General features: G+C 33.9%; 1 protein-coding gene across 1 annotated transcript; it reads right to left on the bottom strand.

Annotated features, from left to right (window-relative positions):
• Positions 1 to 3,510: 3,510 nt before the first annotated feature.
• On the bottom strand, positions 3,511 to 13,148 carry LOC134714877 (uncharacterized). Its single transcript, XM_063576578.1, has 4 exons — positions 13,080 to 13,148; positions 8,915 to 9,298; positions 7,219 to 7,328; positions 3,511 to 5,312 (listed from the first exon to the last, which is right to left on the bottom strand). Exons 1-4 carry the CDS (start codon positions 13,146 to 13,148, stop codon positions 3,530 to 3,532), a joined length of 2,346 nt encoding a protein of 781 aa, XP_063432648.1. The 3' UTR covers positions 3,511 to 3,529.
• Positions 13,149 to 18,213: the final 5,065 nt, after the last annotated feature.

Raw genomic sequence — 18,213 nt, forward strand, 5'->3', positions numbered from 1 at the left:
TAGTTATTTTTTTTATGGCTTATCAGAAATAACGGATGATCACTCTTACGACATTTGACAGTTGAAGGAAAGTTTTGCGCTGAGTAGACAATGTCACAAAGCCGACACTATTACATTACCTATCTAAAATATATATATATACGTACATTTAACATTATGTTTGAAATATTAAAAGAGAAAAGTATAATATTGTTACCTTTTTATTCATAGCTGATTTCCCGTAGTATTAATAAGAAATATGCAAAACTTTCAATTTATATCTAGCATGTGTTAGCATTACACTGAGAACTGAACTTATGTATCAAAAGGCTAAGTGAATGCATACTTTAATATTTATTTATCTTTTTTATATAGTAAAAATGTTATATATGCAAAGTCGCGTGACAAATATTGAGAGTGCATTTGCAAATTTATATAGTTTACAATATTCAGTTAATACGTTCACAAGTCTAAACAAAATATCTTGATATTTTCTGAATTATTCATGATATACAATGAAGTGTCTGGCTTTCTACACACGATCGACAAGGTACACGCGGTACACAAGGTATACAAGGTGCATAGCGCATTTTTAGACTTATAGTTATGTGTGAATATATCTTATTACTGCTGATATTGAGGTCAGTAAATGCATTGTCTTCATAAATGTATAATACTTTAATCCTTAGAGATTGTTTTGTACATCTTCTCAAAATGTACCTGCATTTATTTGTTATCAACGCCTATATCATTTTTTTGTTCAACACTACACCGTTCTGCAATCACTCAAAAAGAAAATCGGCTAGTAAAAATGTTCATCGGTAGAGCTGTTGAGTAAATTTGGTATTTTTATATAGACGATAAACTTGTAAATCACCGGCAAATTTAAACTTTATTTGGATTTTATTTTATTTTTTGACACATCTGTTCTGAACTATATTACAAATCTGAAGCTCGGAATTTGTATTATTAACAATGCCTTAGCCATATTTGGCAAAACCTTTTAGGAATTTGGTCCTCAGTTGTCTTCAACTTCGTACTTTAATTAGCTTTTGTAGACAAAACTCACGTCTGGCGTTAATACAAAATGTTATCCTGGTATCTGTGATGATTTTATTTAATGAGATTTAAAATATTTTTATATCATAACATACATTCTAAGAAGACATGAATAATTCAATTATGTATTACCTATTTCCTAAAACAGCATGTCATATTACTGAGCACCAATAATGATTATGACCGACTTGTCGTGCAATTATGACAAGTTCCTGTTCTCAAAACATTAATAAACATTAATAAATATAAAAATCATTCAAAAGTCAAGACCTTTTAAATGGTTTAAATACGTATCAGCATTATTAAATCTTCAGCATATTTCACTTAAATGAATGCAATATAAACAATATTACGACAATTTAGATTAAATTCATTGTCACAGGTGTAGTAATCACGCATTTACCTCCCTTTATCCGTATCAAAAACTTGTGCACTAACGATAGAATGAAATTCAAAACAGTGTGGCTGTGGCCATTGATTGACACATTAAATTCATCCATTGACTATGACAATTTAGGTGAACGTTTGTATGTAACGACAACTGCTCACTATGCACTTTTAAAAGACTCTTAAACTATGGGGTCACCAAAGGTTCTCAACACCTAAATAAAGTAATTCGAAAAATTAATCAGAAATAACACGATGTTTGATTAATATCCATTATATAAATCAAAACATAAAGATTATTCCTGATTAATTTTTCGAATTATTTTATAATTAAAGGCGTTTAAAAACCTTTGGTGACTCCAGAGTTTAAATGTCTATCGTAGGTATGTCGTGAACAGTGGTCGTTACAGACAAACGTTCACGTTCATTGTCCCAGTCAATGGATGAATTTAATTGCATTGGACAATAATCAAACCAAATACCGGTTTAGAAATAAAAAGATGTCGTATAGGTGCCAATGAGACAACTATATATTCAAGTCAAAATGTATAAAAAGTAAACAATGATCTTGAACCATATCAAACTAGAAAATTACATGTGACGTCACTTTTGTTGCGTCCTTTCAATTATGTGACTGACAAAGCGTGGTTCTGTTGTGCTGTACTAGGTTGTTTTGTGTATTCGTTTTTATTTTATTTTCTTATCCCAGGCATAGATAACCTAAGCTGTATTTTGTAACACTTTTCGGAATTTTGGGTCATCAATGCTCTTTTAAAAGTTTGTACTTGTTTGGCTTTCTTTATTATTTTGATATGAGCGTCACTGATGTTTCTTTTGAAGACGAAACGCGCGTTTTGCGTACTAAATTATGAGTCTGGTACCTTTCATAACTGTTACCATGTCGAAATGTTCTATTGTTTTGTTTATTTGTGTTTTTCTTTGTCCTGAATGTTCTTCCATTTATTTGTACTGTAGTCCTGTCATGTAATATTTTCATTTTAGTGTTATATTTAACATTGCCATAACACCAGGTTCAACCCACCATTTTTTTTAAATGTCCTGTACCAAGTCAGGCAAATGGCAATATAATAATAATACTTTTTTTAAACAATATTTTTTTTTTTTAATACGCTGTCATTTTTCTGTTGTTGTCCTATACATATAATTAGAATTTTCTGATTGCATATCAAAATTATTTACTTTGTGTTTAATCAATCATGTATTTCAGTTATGGAAAAAAGTAAAATAACAAAAATACATTACTCCAAGGAAAGCTTTCATTGGTATACCAGTTGTGTAGAATTCCATCATATTGACATCTATGTCACAACAGAAAAACAAGATAATTCAAAGACTAAGCGCAAATAGACAATGAAAGATACGAATACAAAAAATAACCATAGCACAATACCACAATGGCGAGATGTAAATATACCGAGTCACATCAAAAAGGATATTAATAAAAATGTACTAATAGTAAAGGTAAAAAATATACAAATTAAAAGAATACTATAACACATAATTCAGAAAAAACAACGTCATTACCTACAACCTATGAATTATTTTGAGAAGTTAATACTGAATATTTATTTATGTCGTGATTTGCGTACTACTGTGTATTTCTGTTTTTTTTTATTAGCTAAAGCGTTTGTCAGATAGTCCACTTGTGAGTGTGAATGTCCCTCTGGAATCGTTCGCATCTCTTTAATAAATATGGTCTTGGTACCTTTCACATGAACTGTACATGTTTTTGAAAAAGGACGAGACGTTCTTTGTCATAATCCTGGTTTATAAATTAGCTGCACAGTTGAAGTTTAGAAGTGATGGTTTTTTCTTATAAATGATTGTGTGGGTGTGATGTTTTATTGTCGTTGTTGTAGTTATGAGTGTTAACAAATTACAATGTTTACCATTAACCCATAACTCAAAATTAACTTTTGAAAAGAATTATGGATATGTCAAGGGAGGCAACCTCAATTTGTCAATGCAATTCAAAATAAATAAAAATATGTAGCGTATCAACAGATGTCTGATTTGAAATTGTCTTGATATAAATGTTGACAATCTTTTAAATCATTCAGTATATCAAGTAACCATCTTTTTATTAATACCATGGTTTTCCATTTGCATGAGTACAGTAAAATACAATAGGAATTTGGTTGTCGTTTTGATAAGGTATTCTCTTGTTGTTCCAAACCAAAGCTTCTGCTCCACGGTATGAATCACTGTGATACACTGGCGTTTTTAACGTTACCATGGCAGCACCTGTAAACTTCCGGTATGACGGATACCTATGTTTATGTTGCTTAGCAATAATCATCGGCTGACATACTTTCCCACATTCGTCTGACGCTATAATAAAAGTGTTTGAAGCGGTGTAGCCAGGTCTTTTGACTGCTATATAAGTTACTGCTTTCGATACTGATGGTCTGTTATCAAGGAATACATGGTCTTCATACATTCCGTTATAATTAATCCCAAAAGCTGCAACTTTTACTTTCGTTAGTCCTGATTTATCTTGATAGCACGGGTTTTCTGTTGAATTATACTTTTTATGTAAACCTGCTGAAAAATGAAGTTTTTTACCGTAAGAAAATATGTCTTCATCTTCAACTAAATTTCCTTGCGCATTTACCGGATGTGAATCATAGATTATGTCCCCTTGTCGCAAATGTATAACCTGTATTGGTATGAATACCCACGATTCTGTATTTGCTCTACAGCCACATAGAAATGTATTTTGTGTTGGTAATCCCGTGCATGGTTTCTGCTCTTCACGTATGTAAAAATCATCCATGGTCATATTTGCCACAGATACTGGCTTTGTTTCAATTATTTCAAATGAGGCTTGCTTTACAGGGTGTCGCTTTTGTGAGGGTCTAAATTTGCTTGGACTGTTATTTAAAATTCCGCTCTGGAATGAATCACTGCTGTCTGATAGCGATATCCTTTCAAGTACACGATAAAATGAATCCTTTGTTACACTTTTAGCCCATTTCGTTACATCTTCTGATGATGTTGTAAGGTTTGTAGTACCTACTGGTTCAGATGATTTAGAGGATACTGAAGCATCATGGGATAATCTTACAGAGCGCTGTAAGTTTATTCTAGATGCTGATTGAGCTGGTTCAGGTGCTACAATTTCTGCTACTCGTAAAAATCTTGCTGGTGTTATTTGTGGTTCTATAGCAATCGATCCTCTTGATACACATGTTTTGGATATGAGATCACATCGCAACCATTTAGACCCACAGTCAGGTTTTATATTACCACACCATGGAAGTGGGGCATATGTGTAGTATTCCTCAGTCCAGAAGTTTAAATATCCATCTCCATTAGTTAGAGATTGATTTCTAAGGAGTGGTAATTGCATTATTGTTTCCCGATTGTGATGAGGTCTTTCAAACCCTCTAACTAAAGGGTATTCTTCTGGATCCTGAAAGCTGTTTCCTTGTCGATGTCGTCTTTTCTGCAAATTCCGATATAATTCCCATACACAATCAATAAAAGCATGATGCATGTAAAACATTGGATCACTTGGAGACCGTTCCACACTAACCATGTTCCCGCCAACCCAGACATGAACACGGTTATGAGGTTGTTCAAGTTGTATAACAAAGTACCTGTAACTTCTTCTGGTTCTTATAAGTCTGTTTGTCGGTCGCCTATCCATCAATCTGCCGACGTCACCTACTGACCGCGTTAGGGGATTATTATTGTACCGCCAACCAGCAAAAGGTCCAGTTACAACATTGCCTCTGCCATTGCCTGCGAATTCCCGTGTCCACAAAACTGAATCAGTTGGATCCGACATTGCTGAGTCTAAAGTTGAATCCCAATATGGTAACATTACATTTGGATTCTTTTCTTGCAAGGCCAACTCGTACCTGAAAAGTTCATATATATTGTGAATATACAGTATAGCGGGTTATTTTCGCGGGTGTAAAATTTCGCGATTTTCATTGAATAAGGTATACGAAAAATTTTGGCGGTTATTATTTTGGCGGATTCAACACTTTTAACATTACCTTTGCATGTACACTTTTAAATTGGCGGAATTTATTTTGGCGATTTTGTTCTATCCGCGAAAATAAGCGAAAATTTACACCCCGCGAAAATAACCCGCTATACGGTAACAGACAACCATTAACAATACAGTATTTTCAATTACTTAGTTATAAGATTTTAACTGTAAGATCTAACAATCTAGCTACATGAGTTTGTTCCTGAAAATTTATGTCTTTATAATAACCTTAAAAACCATTTGTAGCTAATTACATATAAACAAATAATTAGTATTATTTAGGATTGCATTTGTTTAAATTTTTTTATGTTGCAAAGCTATATTCCCATTGGTTTATTTTTTGGCGGGAAAACGCTATTTTTTTATTTTTTATTTTTACTTACAACTTTATGTTAATAAAATGTCATTGAGTTATTTTAATAAATGTCTGCATCTACCAGGATGTCTCCATCACCTTTAATTTAATTCTTACATCATACAACACAAATCCCTACATTTCGCATGAAAATTCAAGTTTGACATTATGTCATTGCATGCAGTGTACTGGTCCTGGATGCGCAGGAATAAGACATTAAAGTCCCATAAAAGCCTTGATTAATGTGTATAAAATAGAATGTCGCACATGTATATCTCCCTCATTTTTATTTGATCGCTTTGACACTGTTGGTTCCTGAAGCCAAACGGAACATTTTTAAAATGAAATTATTTGAAGTACGAAACAAAATAAGAACAGATGGCAATAATGTCAGGAACATTTTTAACTTAATCAGAAATGGCTAAGAACAGTTTATGTGAAACCAACATTTTTACAGCATTGAATTCCTTTGAGACCTTAAAACCTTTTACAACAATTTTCTTATACAATGAGTGTTGAACAATTTCAAACCACCGTCACATAGAAAGTAGCTACATAACAGATGTAAAAAATCATACTTGCTACAAATCATCATTATCTAGCTTCAAAGCAAATATTAAATCATATCCTTATATAGGAGAGGAGAACTTTTGACGGACATCCCCTTTAAACAATGAGTGCTGAAATTTTTAACTATCGGCAAACAGGAAGTGATATAAAGCAGATCCTTTTTTTTTTAATCGGAAACAACTGAACATCATGAAACTGCAGTTCAGATATTTAATTATTCCATTATATTGGAGAAACGAAAACTTGACGAAATTATTTTTGTACGATGAGTATTGGAAATTTTAACCTATCGGCAAACATGAAATAGATACACAGCAGATGTCAAATTTTTATAATGTCCTCGCTATGACTCAACATGACCAAACTGCAGACTTAAATGTTTAACATTCCCTTCAAAAGGAGCAATGGAAACTTTAGTTCCATGTACACTAAGTTTTGTAAAATTTAAAATTTCAAACTTTGGCAAACAGGAAGTGGATATACCGCAGTTGTGAAAAATGCTTAATCACTACATCTTAACCTTATAAAGCTTCAGGCCGAGTAATTAAGCATTTGCTTTTTAGAAGCCAACACAATGTCAACGAAAAATTTCTTTCTAACGGATGGAAAGACAGACGAACAGATGAATGGACGGATTTGAGCAGTTACTAGACCCGCTTCCGTTTTAAGTTACGTAGGTAAAAAGATGATGTCATCGAGAATAATTACTAGTATATATGGATTTTTGTCCCTTTTTATCTCGGATTAAGGCACACAAACTGAACACAATCGTTTTAGCTATTAGAATGTACACTACAAATAGAGTTGTATTTATACGCAACATTAAATTATGTACAATACCTACAGAACTAAAAAGTAACGATGCCATGCCAGGAACGCTGGTCCACCGTGAGCTCCTCTACTTGCAACTTGATGATATCGTACTAAGGCATCATATCTATTTGGAATCAAAGACTGAAAGGATAATAAATTATACTACAACTCTCACAAATTCAGTTTGCACAATTCGTGTTGAAATAAACAATGATCAGCTAATCTGGAAACCATAAGCAAAATATATGAAAAATAAAAATGGACAGAAATAGCATTGATGTTAAGTGATTCTCTTCTTTTAAAATACAACCAAAACATTCAAAGCAAATCATGACATAAAAATGAATACAACACTTTACAGAGCTTCCTAACCGCTTTTCTGGTCTAAATCTATTAGGAACGCTCACCGCCGAAATGTGATAGCCAAGAATGTATAAGAACATAAAAGTTAAAAAGCTATAGGACTATGGCTAAAGTCGAATGTGCTGTATTTTTCTTCTGACACAGATTTTAGTTGTACTTATTGGGCCAAAAGAAATTCTATTTGGATTACTTTGATACTTTAAATCAAACACCAATTAAATAATGTACAGTATAAAAATTCGCGACATCCAACATGAGAGTATTTCTGAAAGAAGACTTCGATTTACTTGGGACATTGATAAATTTCATTACTTGATCATAGGAGTTTACCTCAAATTGGTTTTTTATTCTTTCAAAATGAGAGAAAATAAATGAATTTGGAATGACAGTCGATGAATACATGCTAGTTGTTACAAGGAAGACACACTCAATCCTTGATATGTTTCCTCTTATCATCAATAAAATTGTTGTTTCCTCTAGAAAAGTAAAACATTGTTTGACCAATGGGTAAGTTGATTAGAATTAATCTGAGGTCTACCCTGCATAATGCCAATAATAAGCTTTTGATTCTGATCTAAAAAGCAAGATGGCCTTTACCATGGAACACAATTTAACTTAGAACCTAATTAGAATACAACAAGGCACAATCAATACATTAACGCAATGATGATAACAGTTTCAAATGCACTGACACAAATTTAAAAATTGCTATTCACATTGATCTGTGTCCACACTTGTTAAAATTGCTATCCACATTGATGTGTGTCCACACTTTAGGTCAAAATAAAAAGAAATTTGTTATTAAACTTTTACATCGTATCATTCATTGCAGTAAATGATAATGTCTATGAGCAATATTTTTCAAAATGTACATTTACTGTTTGACCAAGTAACATGAATAAAAAGAAAGACAACTAGAAGTCAACGAGACAGTAAACCACAAGAGATATTTTCAGGATAATGTTTATTTGCAACAGTTGAAAATCTTTTAATATCTCCTTGTGTTTATTTGTCATCGACATCCAATAATTTGAAGGTGTTATTTTTTTCTAATGATTCCACTTTTTATTATTACTTATTTTATTTTAGTTTACTTCACTAGTTTAATGAAGATTGTTTCATTGTGACATTCAATCAAAAAGATTTCAAAATGAAACGGATACGCTTTGAAAATCTAAACAAAAATTTCGGATTTAGCTGACTTTTTGTTAACAGATGTTTACCCTGTTGCTTATGCTGCATTAAAACAAAAAAGGTCTTCACAGAAATGAATACGTTTTGAATTCGAAACAATAAACAACGTATTATTAAAAGCGACTATCTGGACGGATATTTAGCCTGTCGTTAAACTAACGGATATTTACCCTGTCATTCTTAAGTTGGTTTATAGCATCATGATATTCCCGTCGTTCGTTGTCAGTTAACATCCTGTATTCTTTTCTTCTTCTAGGAGTTCCACCAGAAGCTTGTCTCTTGTGTCTAGTAGATCCGTTTCTTATTGAGCTCGGAGCAATTTTTCTAACCAAAGATGAAAGCCACTCTACTGTTCCTGGTGAAGCGACCTCACAATAATCCTTGTTTAACCACATGAACTCTAACATGCACGATGTGCTTACATCCTCTTCTCTTGCTGAAGGATCACTAGCGAATCTGTCATTGAGACATAATTTCAGTTGTTTTGGAAGTGGTTGTGGTTTAACATCACACTCTATAGTCTTTAGAAATGACAGGAAAATCAGAATTATTATCTGTGAAAATAAAACAAAATGTAAATACACGATAGCAAATATTAATTTTCAAACTCGTTAGTAATATATGCGCGGAATTTGAAAGTTACAACAAAATTGTTATATATACCTGAAGAGTTGTATTTTGATGCTAGATAAGTTCGTAACTATATTAGTCAACAAAAGAACGATAAAAAATTAAATTGGTAAAAATTATCATATTTTTCAATTAAAGTTTCTGTATAAGTTTATTTCTTTATTTATCTTCAAAAAGCAACTGTTAATCTTGTTTTGCAACTTACAAAAATCCGAATCAATTACGACAAAAATCGTGAATACTCTTTTCCGTCCGTGAATAAATTAAGCATTTAAATTGTTTGATGTCCATAATGAGTCTACTGCATCGGTAAACAATTTCTATTTGACATCTTAAAGAATTGGAAACAAATCCAGAAATTGTTGCCACAGTTACTTCAATATGAGCGTGAACAAGCTGTTTGCATGGTCAGATCTAGGATGGCGGACGCTGACGTCGCAAATCATTTTCATGTGGCAAGAATAACAATATCAAGACTGATGATTTGTATGATGCAAACTGGCTCAACAAATGAAATTCATTTACACAGCAATATTTTAAAGATACCATTCTTCTCAATGCTCCAATAGCCTCCTGTTATCGTCGTTTGCTACTTTTGTCCAGTCAAAATAATTTAAGTTTAACCTCAAACTTAGTGCGACAGAAAATGTTGTAGTTCTAATCTATAGCATTTAGCCTCATATATTCACACAGAAAAAAGTCCCATAAAATATTGCTTGAGGAAAAATGAAATCAGCATTTTTAATTTCCTATGGAAATTAACATTAGAAAGGGAAGATAACTCTGTAAATAGTTATCAAAGGTACCAGGATTATAATTTATTATGACAGACGCGCGTTTCGTCAGTGACGCTAATCAGTGACGCTCAAATCAAAATATTTATAAAACCAAACAAGAACAAAATTGAAGAGCATTGAGGATCCAAAATTTCAAAAAGTTGTGCCAAATACGGCTAAGGAAATCTATGCCTGGGATAAGAAAATCCTCCGTTTTTCAAAAAATTCAAGGTTTTGTAAATTAGTCTTTTTTTGACAATTTTTTGTTGATTTTCTTAAAATTCAGGTTAAGCATGATACTTTGATGGGGTTATAAGTTAGTATTCAACTAAATTACACACATGGAAAAAAGTATTGCAACACCTTGATTTTTTAAAACTTGAAAAATTAGCCTTTTATTTTGGATGGAATATGATAAAAAAAAATATTTATCTAACCACAATTTTAAAACAAAATGAAGTGTTTTTTGTACAAAAAACAGCATTTTACAACTTTTACTGTAGTCGAACTTTATAATGTCAGACATTTCAATTTTTTTCTTAAGATGATTCAGATTGTTCACATCATGGTTGATCATTAGGGGACGACCATTTGATATTCTGGGGGGGGGGGGGGGGGGGGGGCGGAGGATTTGTTTTTGATCGGTTATTTATTTTTGTAAACTGGGAGGACAGATTATTCATTTTCTGCACTATTGAAGCAAGATTTTTCATTTTCATTAAAGCAAGGGACTGATTATTCATTTTCACAACTATATTTATGATAGTCGAAAACATACATTTTTTTTAATATTTGTTAACTATGAATAATACATGTATAGTCAAGTCATTATGTACCATTTAATCAGAAAAGATCAGTATTCCCTGCAGAAATTTTAAGATTCAAGATTTATTTCATAACCTCAGACACATACTTGCATGACTTGTGTACAAGAGGACAATATATATACAAATATACTAAGATAATACATAGCGAGACAGGACTAACGAAACACAAATACATAGTAATAAGTATATTATAAAAGACAATTGGTATAATTAAATTAAGTATTTTATAATTTTCTTCACGAAATTAATCATTTATATTCCCAAGCAATATACATGTACTCGGGTACATGTATTGCATAATACATACATAGTATTAAAGTTAATTTTGTTTGGTTTTATCTAGCCTTTTTCAAAAGTATTGTTAAACATATTTTGCCAATTCAAACGGTTAACCGCCACTTAACGTCTTCTAATTACTGCAATAAATCGACTCATTTGTCGCTAAGGTAGCAGCAACCATTTCTGATGAAGGGCATTGTTTATTTCATCACGTGTTTGGACTTTAATGTTCTTTCGCGCACATTACGCCCAATAGTGTCACATATATGCTCGGTATGGTTCAAATCCGGGCTACGATCAGTCCAAGGAAGATAAACCGAATTCCATTGGAACAATGGATCTTCCTCCACGATGCTAATTTCTAACTTTAGCGAGCTCTGCACTACATTGCATACATGTACAGACAACTGTGTGTCTGTTCGTAAGCAAAGATCCCCGAAATGGTCTTATCGCACGATAACCAGTAGCGATGAGTTGATCTCGAACAATTTTTGTTGAAAGTCTCCTGAATGCCCACCACTCTCTTTTTAGGATTGTATTTTATGCAATGGGTTTCTTTCTGACCAAACTTCATTTTGCTTGATTTTCCCTAGCAGATAGCATTGTAGGTATCTTTGATCTCAGATAGTCATTAAAATCCTTTATTGCCTGATTTGTATTCTCAAAACGACTTATAGTGGAATGGTGATGACCAACAATACGTGCGGTTGTAAAAGAAGAACATATGCTCAATAGCTTCTATTGAATCTGAGATTCTTTACCTTGAGAATTTGAAAAAACAACTAATGAATTACAAAATCTAGGTTAAAGCTTGATAAAAGGTATGAAGCCACTATTAGAGTAGTTTGTTACACTATAAAGACGGCTAAAATATCACGAATCAATATCTTATGCTGAATAGAAGAGGTAAATTATAATTTTGTATTAATTTTTATTAGTGATTCTGCCCTTTTTCTCCATAGAAATTTTAAAATCGTGATTTTCTGGTCTCCCTCAAGTTATATTTTGTTGGACTTTTTCTGTGTATATTTGGGGTATAATGCTATAGAGTAAAACTTAAAAATCTTCTGTTGCTATTAGTTTAAGATTAGGGTCAAATTGATGCTAGATTGGCTGGACTACTTCAGGGGGTAAATTGTAACAGATTTGTTTTTCATTAACATTTTATTGTTACTATTTACAAGAGAGACGTCTTTGATTCACTTTATCATTTTATTCAGATACTTGCGGATATCTTCTCAAAGTTCAACGGAAACATTAGAAAAGAATCCGGATAGAACCAATACTTGGGTTGCTATAACCCAACAACCCGGATGTTGAACCAGTTACCATGGTTTCGAACCAAAGAACCCCAAAAGAACCAAGGTTCAGAACCAAAAGACCTGGATAGAACCAAGGTTTTGAACCAGAGTACCCGGATATAACCTAATTGCATTCGGAAATCTCATGATTTGTTTTATGCCTTTAACGTATTTCCCAAATCATTTATTTATTTAGTAAATCTATATATAAAGCACACACGCTGTCTCCACTCAAAGCCTTTCACGCTATCGCTCTTCTCTCTCCTACCAAACCACACACTCTCTCTCAAGTCTCACACACATTTTTATCTCTCTCCTAAACACACCCACATTTATTCAGTCATCTCACTCACACATAATTTGCCCCCTCACATATATTTCCTTCGCTCATTCTGTCTCTTTCACTCTCTCTCACATATATTTCCTTCGCTCATTCTGTCTCTTTCACTCTCTCTCACATGTATTTCCTTCGCTTATTCTGTCTATTTTACTATCTCTTACATATTATTTGTCCCCTCACACTCTCTTCTCACCTCCATCTCTCTCACATTTTCTCTTCCTCTTCCTCTCACAAACATAGCCTTCTCTCATCTCTCACAAACATACCCTCCTCTTTTCACACACTTCTCTCACCTCTCACACACACTCTGCTCTACTCTTCTCTCACAAACACACTCCCCGCGCACTCACTCTTTTCGCACTCACACACTCCCCTCACACTCACTCTTCTCTCAAACACCCTCTCCCGCACACATACTCTCCTCACTCCTCTCCCACACATACATACACTATCTCCTCACTCCACTCCCACAAATTCTCCTCACACACACACACACACACACACACACACACACACTCTTCTCACCTCCTTATCTCTCACATTTTCTCTTCCTCTCACAAACATAACCTCCTCCTTTCACACACTTTCCTCTTCTCTCACCTCTTTCCTCTCTCACACACACACACTGTCTTCTCTCAGATACTCTCCTCACTCCTCTCTCACACATACATACATACACTAACTCCTCAATCCACTTCCACACTCTCCTCACAAACACACAGTCTCCTCTCTCAATCACTCTTTCTACTCTCACACATACATTCAGCTCACACTGACTCTGCTCTCACACACACTGTCTTCTCTCAAATACTCTCTCCCGCACACATACTCTCCTGGCTCCTTTCCCACGTATACATACACTATCTCCTCACTCCACTCCCAAACACACACACAGTCTCCTCTCGCAAACACTCTCCGCTCGCACACACTCTCTCATCAGTCTTCTCACACACACACAATCTCCTCTCTCACACACTGTCTCCTCACTCCGCTCGCACACACTCTCTCATCAATATCCTTCCACACACACATTTTCTCCTCTCTCAAGCTGTCTTCTCTCGCACTCTCACACTCTCTCCTCACGCATTCACACACACTCTCCTCACGCACTCACACACTCTCTCCTCACGCACACACTCTTTCCTCACGCACACTCTTTCTTCATTCCTCTCCAACACTCTCTCCTCGCGCACTCAGTCCTCACTCACACACTCTCTCCTCAAGCACACACAGTCTCCTCACGCAAGCACACACAGTCTCCAGTCTCCTCACGCAAGCACACACAGTCTCTTCACGCAAGCACACACAGTCTCCTCACGCAAGCACATACAGTCTCCTCACGCACACACAGTCTCTTCACGCAAGCACACACAGTCTCCTCACGCAAGCACATACAGTCTCCTCACGCAAGCACACACAGTCTCCTCACGCAAGCACACCCAGTCTCCTCACGCAAGCACACACAGTCTCCTCACGCAAGCACATACAGTCTCCTCAAGCACACACAGTCTCCTCACGCAAGCGCACACAGTCTCCTCACGCACTCACACCTCTCCCATACACCTACCCGTAAATGCCCCTAACTTAACCATAAAAATGCGTTTCCCTAAATAAACCTACAGATAACCACCTCACCCATGGAACATTTCCCATTACCCTTTCAACCCCTCCCACCAAAAAATATACCCCGTCTTTCTCCTACCCTATACAACACTTCACCCTTACTCTTACACACAGCCTCAACTTCTCTCCCAGTGAATGCTCTGTATACGACCGTTTCCCATTCACATGAGAAATATCAATATGACAGAGTTTCAAAATGGCTATGACAGTACAGGTGTTCTACTCCTTCAGGGCTGTGGACACCACAGTCCATCGGGGAGGACGCCACTGTCTTCCATTATCTGGGAAAGGTTGGTACTCGTTCCTTCAGTTGACCTTCATTAGATAAGAGTACAACACTATAAAAGAAAATCTATGCTTTTTATTGCGATGAAAATGTCATACTTCACCGGTCTTTTAACATTTTACAATTTGCAATATATACATGTATGAAGAACCGTCTTTTTTGTTCTCATTTGTATATCACTTTTTTAATATTCTTGACCCATTTACTGTTCAGTTATCTATAAAATTTCTTACATTTTGTATGCGCAAAAAATATTAAATGAGATGAAATAAAGGGTGCTTACTGCGAAAATCTTCAAGTCATTGTTAATATATAAGGTGACAAATATGTGATTAATTAACAGATTGAACAATGTATGTCCAAATCAGTTCACTCGTTATCATTGTAATCACTGGACTGTAGGAATATCAACTGAACATTAATATCTTAAATTTTGATTTATGTTATCTTTGATTGGCCAATTTGTTCATCATACTTGTGATGCTTCAGTCATCTCTTACATTATACTTTTTTGGAATTCAAATGCACTTGGTTGTAATGTCTTTTTTCGATAGCCTTTTAATTCAGCATTATTTGTTCGATACCAACTTTCGTTGCGTTCTTGATTTCATGTGAACCTCAAATTTGATGTTCAACACATTGTCTATAATTAATCATTCACGAAAATAATTAAATTCACAGTTATCAGGTTTGTGGTTTTATCTGGTAGATCGATGATTTCCGCTTAATGTATTTCGCACATAGGTTTTTTTCAACAAAATATTTCAATCTTTAATAAAAAATCATTAGGATTACTTTATTAATAATTGACTAATTGATAGTTTTGGTTCTAACATTATTACGATTTAAAGATATACTTTTTTCGGGCCTAGACAGAAACCCCGCAAACGTTAATGTTTGAGAATGTCAATTTTATAGGGAAATTAGCTACAAGATAAAACGAAAATTCAAAACATGGTACTTTTCGTTTGTTCCATTATTAATGAAAGTCAAATAGTAAAATAATAATTCTTTTTTTTTGCAACCAGTTTGGTTCAGTTTTATTATGTTTATCTAACTAAAATAATAATAAAAAAAAAATTTAAAAAAAATAATAATTGAAACGTCGTTGATGAATTGTTCACTTCCAAGTGAATAATTCGACCTGCTTGAAACAATCATGTGATCAGCTATTTAATTCCTTATGCTATGGATGGGTTACGCATACATTTGACGTTTTCATAACTAGGGGGTAAACATTGAATGATTCCAACTTGCCTCCCTCTCTTTTTGGTGAACCATAAATTATCCTTTTTTTTTTTACTTCCCTCGCGACCTGGTTCCCACTCCCTCTCAAGTCCCTCCAACCTAACTTCCACTCATTTCCAGGCTTCGATTCCAGAAAAGTGTCCATCTGGTGGTCTCTTTGAGGGAAGGTGGGTTCGGGTTTGGACACCCACTTTTTTGGACGATCAATGTATTTAAATGGGACATATGGTATGAACCCCCACCTTCCCCCACTACAATGTATCTCCTGGGTTGGGAACGATTGTCTCATTATATACAGACATGTCTAATCCATGGTAAAGGGATATTTCATAATTTTAATAAATTAAATGATATGTTTATTGAACTTGAGAGAAACATAGTGCGATATTTGAAACCTTTCCATCATTATTTAAATATAAAAAAGAAGATGTGGTATGATTGCCAATGAGACAACTGTCTACAAGAGACATGTTCTCAATATAGTTTTCAATATGTTTTCGAATTGAGGGGTGTAATGTGCGCGAATCAGCTGCATCGGTCAAAGGAATATTTCGAAGTTGTTTACAGAACTGGAGGGAAACCCTATTGCTACTGATATTCTAAACCTTCCCATCATTATTTAAAGCTTTTTTTTAAAACATGATTAAATTGTTTAGAAATAAAATCAGTTACGGATATCAATACTTCCAGTTACGTATCTTATTGACCATTGATTGACTCCAGTTACCTACTAGTATAACATCACGATGTTTTAGATGGCTGCTTTCTCCATTTTGCGGTTGAATTATGAAAAAAACCCTTAGTATTTCAGTTTTAAATTAAGTAATACATTAAAAAAAGACACGAAATACCGAAGAATAATTACCATTATTATAACAAAATTGACAAAAGAAATATTGCCAGAAACATCGTCCGCCATCTTTGGATATACGTTACTGCAGTTACGGATATCACATAATTTTACCCTTGTGCTATTGAAAGTATGATAGGGAGAATATGCAGATCACATATTAACATTGAAAAGTATATATACTTCGTGTGTTGAAAAACACTATTGCAGATGTCGAACGTATTACTTTAGTATGTATTTAATTGGTATATCGGCTACAATACGCACCCTTAAAACTATTCTGATCGATTAAAATAAATAAATTTTTCGTTGACAATAAAATAGAAAAATCAAGCGACAAGTTCAGCATTAAAATGACTGCAAACTTTGACCTTGAAAGTATAAGTTCATTCGTGACATAACAATGTTGGAGACTATCGTCGATTGTATCTGCCTTGTGGGTGCCTTTGGAACCGTGTCTGAGTGACATTTATTCATGTAGCATAGTTTTAACAAGTAGTAATAGAGGTTTCCAGATTTGCTACCGTACCAACCGTAGAACTAAGTGGGAGCCGTCATTAAACTTTTGGAAATATTGATGTATATACTTTATATCAACAAATGTTTTAGGAATCATGTGCAGAACTGTTTTGAGAATTTTTGGCTGTAATTTGGGACAATTTCATGTGGTTTCTTCTTGTATTCGAAGGAAACAATAGTGTGTGCACTCGATTATGCTTTCAAGCAACCGTTGCAAGTAACCGTCGGTACGAAAGGTTTATAGTTAAGAGTTATTTCCCCGTGAAACTACTTAGATACAAATAAGCTAAATTACAAAACAAATTTAAAACTTTATAAATTTTGTTTGTAATAACTTTATGTATCATTATAAAATGTTAAAGTTTTGTATTTATTTTGGTAAGTTTTTAGAAAACATGATCAGATAAAATGTATTTGAACAAAATAAATTGACCTTTATAACAAAAGAAAAAATGACAAAATTAATATAAAACCAATACTATTAATTAAAAATTGACACTCTATTACAATTGGTCCTGTTAATTTTATTACTATGATTTACTAGAAACCGAAGGTGTCAAAACGTTTGATTTCTAAATATTGTACTGATTATGTGTGTCATAATTATACTTTTAAATAACATTGCCTTGTGATCATTTTGTGTAATATGTAATATATCTGTTGTATATATATTTTGAAGAATTGAATAAAGATAGAAAAAAAATCAGACGTCCGAAATGAAGTTATAAAAAATACAAGGTCGTTTACATCTTCAATTTAAACAATTATGCATAGAGATATGGCTGAAATC

The sequence above is a fragment of the Mytilus trossulus genome, chromosome 1, assembly GCF_036588685.1.
Source record: "Mytilus trossulus isolate FHL-02 chromosome 1, PNRI_Mtr1.1.1.hap1, whole genome shotgun sequence".
NCBI classification, from domain to species: domain Eukaryota; kingdom Metazoa; phylum Mollusca; class Bivalvia; order Mytilida; family Mytilidae; genus Mytilus; species Mytilus trossulus.